Consider the following 11,866-nt stretch of genomic DNA (forward strand, 5'->3'; position numbering starts at 1 on the left):
GAATTAGGATATCTTGTTTCCTCGTAATCTTGGTAAATTGGCTGTGCAATGTTTTGATCTATTCTTATTCCTTAAAACTTTGAGGTAGTAGATCTAATGATTTCCGAAATTGAATGTCTGGAAGGAGTAATAGGATGAGATAGAAGGTCCTATTTGTTTTTAATGAATTTTGTCTACAAAACTTGACTCCTACAGATCCATCAGGATGTTGAGTAATTTAGTTAATTTTTGAATTTTTTATAGGCTGAATAAGTGGTATTGTCCCAGGAGGTAGGTTCCAAGTTCTTGGTTAGGTGATATTTCTCCATTCTATAGTCTTGGGAACCATAAGATTAGATTTAACACCATTTATTTCCCAAAATACTGTTTTGTCCAGGTGATTTAGTGTGAGATATGGCTTGGATATCTAAACGAGTATTAGTAATTTTGTAATGAAGTCTATAAAATATTTGACCCTAACTTCTATAATTGTAATGTCCTTGCATAAGCTCTAAGTTACCAAAATTACCCTTGAACAATTTTGCATTATATATATATGTATATTAATTATCGTGTCACACAATACGTGCGTGCATACAATTTAATGGACATATCACAACTTTTAGAAACAAAAACAAGCACATAATTAAAAATAGAGCAAGTGATGAACATGGAGCGAAAGTGAGGATAAATATAGTAGCAAAAATCCTACTTACCATTAAAAATGGGATAACATACGAATTTGGGGTGAAAATGGAGGACAAACGTAATAGTAGATTGACATCTAAAAAATAACATGGACCTCCATACGTATGAAAAGTTGGGCTCGTTTCGAAGTTCGAAATAATCTTTAAAAATTAAAAGAAATATTACTGAAAATCTTCATAATGTATAATTTTTGAGGTACAAATTTAAATTATTTTTTTATAATAATATATATTTAATTAATAAAAATAATATATATTTATATACTTATTCGTTGCACATGCATCGAGTGTGTCGAATTATAATAGTAGTTAATATATAAAATGAAGAAGAATGAGGGCAGCTTTGGGTTTGTAATGGTTTTTTGAATTGAAAATGGCAAATGGGGATTGGTGGGTCAAGAAAGCCGGTGAAGATGAAAATGCTATCAAGTCAACTGTTCAAAATACACACACTAAACACACTGCACAACCGCCTACCCACCAAACCCCCTCGGCCCCTATATATACACAGCGCCCACCTCTGCCTCACTTCAATTCCCATTCTCCCCTGTATCTTGTTTTTACCTCCGCTCAAAACTTCCTCACTTCTCGCCATTTTGCAGGTAATCTTTTGGTCTGATGTAATTCTTTTATTCCGATCAAATGAACTTGAAGAGTGCCTTTCAGTTCTCATGCAAAATGCACGTGAATGAACTTCTTGCTTGGTTTCCGCTTTGGTTGTTTCTGGGTTCTGGTTGGATCTAAATTTTTTTTTATCACTGATGTGTTTTTGAAGTGTTACTTTACTGGGTGATCTTATGAGCTGGAGATCTGTATGTATATGTGTACGTACATCTGTATGTGTTCTCTCTCTCGCTCTTTCCTCTGTCTGGGGATCTACATGTCTTTCTTGGGTGCAAAAAGAGGCAAAAAGAAAGGAGGTTTACTTGGATGCAGTCATATCAAAGGGGGGATTTTTTTGTTATTAATTTCGGATGCATTAGTTCACTGAAACTGATTGTGAGCTGATGTAGTCTAAGGGCATAATTGAAGCAGTATAATTACTCAGAATTTTGAGGAAGTTAAGTTTTATGCATAAAATGTTGTTTCGAATGTGGTATATCAGTCTTAGATCAGTATATGTTTTTGCTTCTGAATCTGATTGAATTTGATAAAACAGGCATTAGTCTACACAAAAGTTGATCATGGCGCCAGCAGGGGATTCAATTAAGCCGAGAGGTATCTTCTTTGCTCTTCCTTTTTTCCCATAATATGTATAGTATGTGTTTGCTCAAGTTAGATTTCTGATTCTATCCTTCTCCCTATTTGTATCTGCTGCATTTCCAGCCTCTTCTGTGATCGTTTCTTACTTTCTGTTTGAATAACTAAAAGTTTGTTTTGATGCCTTTTATCTCTCTGTAGTTCAAAATTGTCCCCAGTGTCTATTGTGCTGCCGGACATTTATCTTACATAAAGCAAACGTTTTTGGATAATACAATCTTTATAAGGTTCAGTTTCTTGTCCTTATGAATTATGCTTTAATTGTAGATGTTTGCATTGTTGGTGTTGCCCGGACGCCCATGGGTGGATTTCTTGGTTCTCTTTCATCATTATCAGCTACCAAGCTTGGATCTATTGCAATTGAGAGTAAGATTACGAATTTGTTACTTGATCTTTCAGATGGAAAAGCCTTACTTAACTATTAGCATTTATGGTTTATAATCTGTTCTCCAACCTGCCAACTTTTAGGTGCTCTAAAGAGAGCGAATGTTGATCCATCATCTGTACAAGAAGTTTTCTTCGGAAATGTACTCAGTGCAAACTTAGGACAGGCTCCTGCCAGGCAGGCAGCAATAGGTGCAGGGATTCCTAATACAGTTGTCTGCACAACTGTGAATAAAGTCTGTGCCTCTGGAATGAAAGGTTCGGCTAATAGCATAATCGTCTGAAGGGGTTTACTTTGTCCTAATCGAAAGACAATCGTTATTTGTGATACCGAATATTTGCTGGTGTATTCTGACCTAATAGGGAGGCCATCTTTTTTTTTTTTTTTTTGTGATCTTGAATATTATGTTTTTGCCATGACAGCAACTATGCTTGCGGCCCAGAGCATCCAGTTGGGCATCAATGATGTTGTAGTGGCTGGTGGCATGGAAAGCATGTCCAATGTCCCAAAGTACCTGGCAGAGGCAAGGTTTGTATTTCAAAGGGACAATGCTTTAATTATTAACCTGAGTGTAATGAATTTCTTTATCTTTATTCTCTCTATGAGAAGTTGTTAACTGAAGGAGGCAAAAAAATGAATAAATATGATAATTTAACTGATAACTATCAAGGTATTTTGTGGCCTATCTCGATTGTCTTTATTCTGCGACTGTGTGGAAACAGGGGAGCAATCATTAGAATTTCCCAAAGTGCACGATAGTGAAAGCTTTTTCGTATGCTGATCATGTTTAAAATATTTTGAGTCTGTCCGACCAAGTACTGACTGCAATGTCTTCTTTTGGAGTGTGGAGTTTGAAGAACAATACTGTTGGCACAGATCACCTTTCTCTAGAGATTTACCAAATGGTTTTTCAAGTTAAATGATATTTATTAAGATTTCATGGTTTCCCAAAGCCAAACTTGCTGTAAAGCACCTTGACATTCTCAATGGCAGTCAACTTCAAGCATATTGCAGCTACTGCAGTAAAATGATTAGATCAACCACATTTTACCCTTAACCTGGCACATGTTGAACCTAACTGTATAGTAATTTGTCAGTTGATGTTTTGACATTATTAAAGACCTCTCATGTTTACTCTATATTGACATATTCCAGAAAAGGATCTCGACTTGGACATGACTCTCTTGTTGATGGAATGCTGAAAGATGGACTGTGGGATGTCTATAATGACGTTGGCATGGGGGTTTGTGCTGAATTATGTGCTGAACACCATAGTATTACAAGAGAGCAGCAGGTTTGTTTATTCTCAGTCTTGATAAAGATTATATTGTCCCAAAAAAGTTCATTCAACCTTTGCAAGGGTTTGTGGCAATTTATTTCATGTTCACTTAAGTTGTTACATTCTAAAGCGATATATATGGTAGTCTTCTCACCAGTAGAAATTTGGACTGTCTCTCTCTCTCTCTCAACGTTTTTCTTACCACTGCCATTTCTTTTGGCCTGTTAAAGTCTTACCTAAGATCTGCATTTTCAACCGTCATATCTAAACATATTCTGAAAGGGGGGAATAACAATCTTTCGTTGACCTTTTTTGTTTGCAATCACCAATTGATTTTGTGTTCTTTTCCCAATCTATCTTTGAATCTGTAGCATAGTTCTGTTCTGATGTTTATAATACTTAAACTATGCAGGACGATTATGCAGTCCAAAGCTTTGAGCGTGGAATTGCTGCTCAAGATGCTGGTGCCTTTGCATGGGAGATTGTCCCGGTAAAATTGCTGGATCTTAGCTGCTAGGCATAGCTCATTTTTTTGTTGTTACATTATGAACTGTAATCTTGTGCATGCAGGTTGAAGTATCTGGGGGAAGAGGAAGACCATCCACAACTGTTGATAAGGACGAAGGTTTAGGAAAGGTGAATTCACCAATCATTCCTCAGTATATACATGGATCAGTTATGAGTATATTATCATCGTTTCTCTGTCCAGAGTTCTAACTGGACAGCCTATTTCCATCAACATATCCTTCAAAATCATTGATTTTAAACAAAATGCCACTAATTTAAAGGTATTAATATGTATTTGATCAAGCCAAGGTAATGTCATTTACACACTACATGAAAGAAATGTTCAATAGTTCTCTCTTATGGATATGGAAGAGTTCCTTAAAACAACCTTAGTAACTTTTTTCTGCCTCCTGAAACTATATCTGATTATTGGGGACTTGGTGATGCATTTAAATTCCTTCTAATTGCGAAAAGCGGAGACCACACTTGTGAGTTTGTGTGTGAATTTGCATGAGCTGGGGAATGTTAACTGTGCAGTTCATGGGCACCATTATTGCTTGGTAGTAAACATTTCCTTTTGTGATCAGTTTGATGCTGCAAAGTTGAGGAAGCTAAGACCAAGCTTCAAGGAAACTGGTGGAACTGTAACAGCTGGCAATGCATCTAGCATAAGGTCTGTAGCCTTTTTCTCCCTTCTTGCAGTCAGTCTTAGTTTTTGTTGATTATATAACATAACTAAATAGAGAAGCACAGCTTAGTAGGATCCTGAGAACCTCCTTCTCCATTTATATGAAATGAATGACATATTTAAACTGCACCTATCTCATTTTTCTACTCAAACATTAATTTGGTCGTTCCCTTTGGGTTTGATTTCCAATATTTAATGTCCTCAGAACTTTCTGTAAATATGAAAATGAACTTGCTAATTTCTCCTACATGTTCGAGGAACTTAATTTTCCCCAAATTTTTATATTTTTACTCCTTTTTCGGGTGTGGGAGGGGCGAAGGACAAATGAGTTTTTCATAAGTGAACCCTATACTTTCTTGCATCTATATGGTTGTGTAGTGTAACTTCCTTGACTCTTCTTGAAGTTTTGATCGATGAAAATATTAAATGTTGAGAATTTTTAAGTTTTCCTCAACAAATTTGATCCCTTTTTGCAGTGATGGTGCTGCTGCTCTTGTTCTAGTGAGTGGAGAGAAGGCACTGAAGCTTGGGCTTGAAGTCATTGGAAAGATCACTGGATATGCTGATGCTGCTCAGGTACGTCTGTATGAGCATTGTTTGTGGAATTTAAAGTGGCCCCTTCTTTTCTCTTGTTGTTCAATTTTCAATGTCGGAGTTTGAAAACTGAAATCAAGTACATTGGCAGGCCCCAGAATTATTTACAACTGCACCAGCTCTTGCAATTCCCAAAGCAATTTCAAATGCTGGTTTAAATGCATCTGAAATAGACTATTATGAAATCAATGAAGCCTTTGCGGTATGTTCTCCTGCTTCTTCAATTAAATAAACAAGAAAAGTCTGCCAACTAAAAATCTGTCATCTTATTCCATAATGTGATTTTGTCAGGTCGTTGCTCTTGCAAATCAGAAGCTATTGGGCCTTAGTCCAGTGAGTTTTTAGCCTCAACTCTCAGTGCTGATTTTTTCCATGTTTGTGTTTGCATGAGAATCACTTATCATGGAATTTTTTCACTTATTGTGTTGTGATAGATTGGCTCGACCTTACTGAACTGATATATTTTTCAGGAAAAAGTCAACGTACATGGTGGTGCTGTATCACTGGGACACCCTCTTGGTTGCAGTGGAGCTCGTATCTTGGTCACTCTTTTGGGGGTGTGTTTTTCTCTCCATTGAACTTGCTAATTTCAAGTTTCTTGGGGAAAAAAAAGAGTTCTTCTGTTTCTGGGCAAAAACACCAGCAAGTGTTGAGCGAAGGCCGTTTTTGGCTACTTGCGGTTTCAGACTTACTAATAACCACCACTAGAAATCAGGAGCATCTTGGCTGGCGAATTCAATTGTCTATTCATACACTTGTTTGATCTCAGAACAGGATGATATATGCTACGTTTATTGACATGGTGACATTGTGTCGTCTCAGGTGCTGAAGCAGAAGAATGGAAAGTATGGAGTCGGTGGTGTTTGCAACGGAGGAGGAGGTGCTTCAGCCCTCGTCTTGGAACTTGTCTAATCTTTTTCAACTTTTGGTAAGTCCTAGATTAGCATATTGGTATGTCTTTACTATGTCTTTCTTCTGTGTTGTGTAATGCAAAGTCTTGCGTCAAAGGTCTGGTCTGCGCAGATTAATAACTGTCTCCGTCTCTATCGCAGACTTCTTCCAGCTGATGTATCTTGCAGCTGCCGTTGGTCGTTAGCCGCATCGAGAACATGAGGGCAAACTAGACTTTTCAGTTCCATAACTTCTTGTTGATTTTATTTTCCCCATTTTTTTCTCCTTTTCTTCCCAATAAAATCAATGTACTTAGACTGTAGAAGAGTGTGTATTTCTGATGCAAGAAAAGGGTGTATCACTATTTTCTCAATAGATGTTCCTTTGGTATCCAAAGTGGGTTAATGTGTGGCTAATGGACCCAGCTGGGTCGTATGACAAAACGGGCCAAACCCAGAAACCTGTTTGGCTTCCCTTGATCAGTATCGGGTCGGGTCTGAAAATGGGTCTAGTTCAATTCACAAGTGGGTGGGTTAACGTGCGTTAATAGTGGATAATTAAATAACAAACGTTTTATGTATAATTATAGAAAATAGCATCATCACAACTCTTTAACAATAAAAGACTATACTTTTTCTATATGATTAATTATTTATAAATTTATATACACATGTTTTATGTTTTTAGTATAAAAAGCTAGAAATATGTTTGCTACATCCATATATATGCGATGGAAGTTGAAAAGAGTGTGCATAATTAAATAAAAAATTTAAAAATTAATTTAATTTTCAATATGATTAAAAAGTGAAAAATATTAAAATAAGAATAAAAAAAATTATAAAAAGTTATCAGTAGAAACTGAAAAGAGTGATCGATTGTTGAGGGGGATGTCTAGCATTTCGCATTGAAACATGTTGTATTGTACCTCTATATTTTTTTTTTATTTAATTTACATTTATTAAATAAAAAAAAAAGAACGATTTGAGTGTTAGAAAAATGGGAGAGTGGGAAATCAATAAATAAGTTAAATTAAATAATAAAAAATTATAAATTGACAGACTAATAATAAGGTATAGATTATTGTCAAAACTGTTATGTATTTCTTGAAACTCCAATGAATGTCAGGGCAATTACATCAAATTGTGAAAATTTTCAACTTTTTACCTAGAATGAGATACATTTTAGGTAAATTATAACTACCTCCTCTGAAATTTGACATAATTACAATTACATTTTCGTTATTTGAAAAATTACAAATACTCCTACATTTGATAGAATTATATAATACTTGAATGTAAGTATAAAATTGTTAACTTTGCCTTTACTGAATTCTCTTTTTAAAAAAAAATTAAAAACTTATTAAAAAAATCGAACGGGATGGATGAATTTTTTTTTAAAAATTATAAAAAAATATCCACTTAGCCCTGAAAAAAATTTAAAAAAAAAATAATGTTATATTTTTTTATCCACAAGGGCATTTTGGTCAGTTCGTTATAAAAAATAGATGAAAACCTAACGAATTGAGCTAATTGTTATACGATCATTAAAATCAGGGGAGTATTGATAATTTTCAAACAACAAGAAAGTATTCGTAATTATATTAAACATCAGGAAGAGTCGTAATTTATCCTAAATTTTATGTACAACATATACTTTTACACTGTTTTAACTGTTTCCAAATAATAAAAAAAGTATTTAAATTAAATTCACTTAAGCCAAATGTATAACCTTATGGCCACCAACTTTTATAACTTAGAGGTAAACCCGTACATATTTTAAACTTTTGCCTCAAACATTCCAACTTCATAGTTTGTCGGCCCTTTTCGGTTTTGTTTTCAAACACTCCTAAAATTTACTATAATTAGACTTATAATTTTCTTTACAGTTTACTCCCATCAAATAAAAACTAATGCAAACATCCCTACATAAATCGATTAATTCATAGCCGCTAGGACTTATCATACACAAAATCTGCATCGAAATCCCATTCACTCAAAAAAGGCATAAAAAGCAACAACGCCAAGAAACTCACAGCTAGCACGGTGCGATATGACAAATCCCCGAGAATGAAAAGAGCACAATAACATCATAAGAAAATCGACGAGCATGAGCTATATATGCACTCACATTGTCTAATCCAACATCGATCTTTCTTCTTCCTAAGGTTTCAATGAATAAGAATGAATAGAGTATGCAAATTTTAGACTCTAGATGTTCCGAGCTTCCGCTCAAAAAGTCGTTGAAGGAGGTAAACCTGAAGGAAACTAGCTCCAAGAAGTGCTAATGATTCGAAGATTGCCTTGTAGAAAGCTTTCCGGCCCATCACTTCATTAACTGCAGTCATTGGAAAAGAATGTGGCACATTAGCAGTTCAAGAAAATGGAAGGTTTGTTTTGTACTTCTGTGAAAGCACTACGGCACGATATCTGATTATTTATGCTTAAATGATATTTCTTGGCAGGAGATAATGCAGAATGTGTAAATGTGTTTCACTTCTTTTCTTGTAACGCCAATATATATTTTGTACAAAGGTAATACTGACAGAATTTTGTATCCTATGAGTGAATATATGTTCTTTGTACATTAAGCCATGAACTCGAGTTCCTCAATTCCCTTGAAAATAAGTGATTCGTCTCCACCATTTTCCCTCGATGAATAACATAACATATATGGGAACAATGTACAACTATATATCATTACAAAGTTACCTAGCGCTTGGCGGTCAACCTGTGCCTCTAACCAGTGTTGCTCAAATTGGATATTGTAAAGAGCTACTTCCAACTTAGAAATCTGTTCCAGCATGGGGTTGAAATGTTCTGCAGACGAAGAACTCTTATTTTACTTGGGACTATTGGGGAAGAAAAACAAAAACTTGATAGCTAGGAAGAATTTACAAGAAAAGCAACAAGAGATCGTACCGTCCTTTGCATGTTGGTTATGGTACATAAAGTGGCCAACATGCACATCAAAATCTATGGTCTCATGATACGGCGACTTGTTTGTGAAGCAAAACCGATAAATACCTTTTCTTTGAGACAAAAACTCATACTTTTCACTTATCCTGTCATGGAATTCATGAACTTGCTCGCCAGATGGCCCTTTTATCTGATAATTAAAACATAATTTATAACCCAAAGAAATTCGAGATGTATCAGCGGTTTGAAAGAAGAAAAAGTCTGCGAGTTTAACATGGTATCCATGTGAATACAAGTCAAGCCAATCAGGATTCAGGACAAAACTCAAACAATGCAATACAAGTGTTATAGTGCCATTACCATTGTTGTTATTAAGGATGACTTTAAGTAGTACTATTGTTGTAGTTGTCATTTGTTCGTAGTGTTAAAGCTACATCAATTACCATTAATTATCATCTCTGACACAGTGTCTTTCATGCTTCCCAACAATTTCTTTCAGAAGTTTGTTAGTGGAGATGTGTAAGAATAACAACAACATTATACAGATTACTCGCAAGGGATTTCTTCATCACGTCATGCAAACATGAGCCTAGCCATCATATTCTACCTATGTTTCCTAGACTCTTTCTTTAAGCAAACCTCGTCGATCAAAAGCCCAAGCCTTTTCATGTGGAATCAAGTTTAGCACATTACAACATATACTCAAATCCGATAAACCTTGAGAACTTGAGCCGTAATCATAGTCATATATCTTGCAAGCATTTACCGGGTTTTTCTTATATAGGACCGGTCCAAAAACACGCGGTATGGGATCAACATTGTCCTAAAGTAGCGTAATCTATACATTGTGCTGTCTTCAAAGCTGGTTCGTGTAAGAAAAGTCCGTATATACCAACTCACATGAAATTGACTTTAATGACACTTGCTACATTTACCACTCAGCCTAGTATCTAAGGCTAGTACAAGGTTCGTGCACAATAGTTCAATGTTGTTCATACCCTTATCAAGAAGTCAAAGAGAAGCCACCAAATTATCTCTCCACACATCCACCCATGGACACAGTCAGAAGATTCGGACCACACAAATATGAAAGGGGACATGGAATCAAGACCCTCAAGAGCACACATTACCTAAAGGTGAACTGGTTACATTGATGCAAGCATTATTCACACAAACGCCCACTCATCTACCCAGTGACATAAACACAAAAGCTCCAAAATCTACAAGATTATACCGAATCAGGCAATGATATCATTGGAGGACATTAATAGATGTAAGATAAATCATAGCACTTCTTCGGGACATAGTTTTAAGGGAAAACAAACAGCATAAACGGTGCATATAATTCGTCGCAATCATCAAAGAAGAGACAAGAAAAAGACACCAAAATGTGTACAAAATCACTAGAAAATCAAGAAATCCCAGTTGCTGAAATATTTTGTTTTTCCTGAAAAAAAAGGGAAGAAAGAAAGGAAGTTGCTACCAGGAGATCAACACCCTCATCGCTATAAATCCAATTGTTATCAGCTTTGATGACAACAAACGAAACATGGACGGTGTCACCCTCGTACAGAACATTGTGGGAGAGACACTCCTGTCTGTCGATCACAAATCTGATCCCAAACCCTCCTCTCGATTGCACCATTAACCATATTGTCATCCAGAACAGCATTTTCATCAACATTCTTGACCACCCATTTCCCATCTGCACTCATTAATCGCACACAAATACCAAAGAAATAAAACTGAAAAATCCATGCACTAATCAAAGAATAAGCATTTGAAATACTGTTCTGGTGAATGGAATAAGAATGACAAGGTTTCAGGGACCTTACTGCGGATTTCGGAGATTGACTATGATAGTGGAAATTGCCGTTCAAATTTGGAGGCAGAATTGAATCCAAGACAAAGAACAAGTGTTTGTGTTAAGTAGTTGGGAAGCATGATAATTGATATGAAACAAATTCAAATGATTAATTCTTTTCTTTTTAATTCTATATAATTTCGGGAAAGGCAAGTTGCATTAAGTAAAACGAAAGAAAGAAAAATTATAACAATTCGATCATCCGGCGGTGTCTCCCTTGACAGGCCAAGGGATACGCCCTAGTCTAAATAAAGCTCGTGTACTGATCGATCTAGGCAAGGTGATGCTATGAATTCGCTTTCTAATATCCTCGACTATTACTAATGCCATGCTGGTGGATGTTCGTTCCGTGTGCTTTAATTGTCTGAGATTGCTCTCCTTCCAAATGAGGTTAACACATGATGTAATGTCTGTATTCCAGTCTCTGGACTCGGTATATGATCCCGTCGTGTATCTTTTGCATCATCTAGCAATTGTAGAGCATCAAACGTACTATACACGACAATTGCGTTACCCTTTTCCTCACGACTCAACCTTCTTTCATGAGGAGGCTCTCGTCCCTCTCTTTGGTTGTCCACCACTAGAGTCGGTGACATTTTCTCTTGATCATGCTCTCGTCCCTCTTGTTGGTTGTCCACCCCTTGATTCGGCAGTATTCTCTCTTGATCATGCATAGGTGGTGGCCTCGAAGGTCTCATTTTAGGAATGCGGCTTTCCCTGCGAGGAAGCTCTCGTCCCTCTCTCTGGTTGTCCACCCCTTGAGTCGGCAGCATTTTCTCTTGATCGTGCATGGGTGG

The 11,866-nt window shown here is 36.2% G+C and overlaps 2 protein-coding genes across 3 annotated transcripts; one reads left to right on the forward strand and one right to left on the reverse strand.

Moving 5' to 3' along the window:
- On the forward strand, positions 1,142 to 6,686 carry LOC105178680 (acetyl-CoA acetyltransferase, cytosolic 1). The gene is made up of 15 exons (XM_011102210.2): positions 1,142 to 1,288; positions 1,846 to 1,904; positions 2,214 to 2,312; positions 2,415 to 2,588; positions 2,754 to 2,859; positions 3,487 to 3,625; positions 4,023 to 4,100; positions 4,181 to 4,246; positions 4,705 to 4,790; positions 5,282 to 5,381; positions 5,491 to 5,601; positions 5,691 to 5,732; positions 5,870 to 5,956; positions 6,222 to 6,327; positions 6,452 to 6,686. The coding sequence occupies exons 2-14, from the start codon at positions 1,871 to 1,873 to the stop codon at positions 6,309 to 6,311; spliced, it is 1,212 nt and encodes a 403-aa protein (XP_011100512.1). The 5' UTR covers positions 1,142 to 1,288; positions 1,846 to 1,870; the 3' UTR covers positions 6,312 to 6,327; positions 6,452 to 6,686.
- Positions 8,198 to 11,166, reverse strand: LOC105178682 (transmembrane emp24 domain-containing protein p24beta2). 2 transcript variants are annotated; one of them, XM_011102212.2, is made up of 5 exons: positions 11,036 to 11,166; positions 10,689 to 10,910; positions 9,209 to 9,395; positions 8,999 to 9,106; positions 8,198 to 8,624 (listed from the first exon to the last, which is right to left on the reverse strand). In XM_011102212.2, exons 2-5 carry the CDS (start codon positions 10,908 to 10,910, stop codon positions 8,491 to 8,493), a joined length of 651 nt encoding a protein of 216 aa, XP_011100514.1. In that variant the 5' UTR covers positions 11,036 to 11,166; the 3' UTR covers positions 8,198 to 8,490. The 2 variants fall into 2 exon arrangements, with proteins under 2 accessions (XP_011100514.1, XP_011100513.1); XM_011102211.2 differs by having other exon boundaries at positions 11,041 to 11,165.

Source organism: Sesamum indicum, linkage group LG16 (genome assembly GCF_000512975.1).
Source record: "Sesamum indicum cultivar Zhongzhi No. 13 linkage group LG16, S_indicum_v1.0, whole genome shotgun sequence".
NCBI classification, from domain to species: domain Eukaryota; kingdom Viridiplantae; phylum Streptophyta; class Magnoliopsida; order Lamiales; family Pedaliaceae; genus Sesamum; species Sesamum indicum.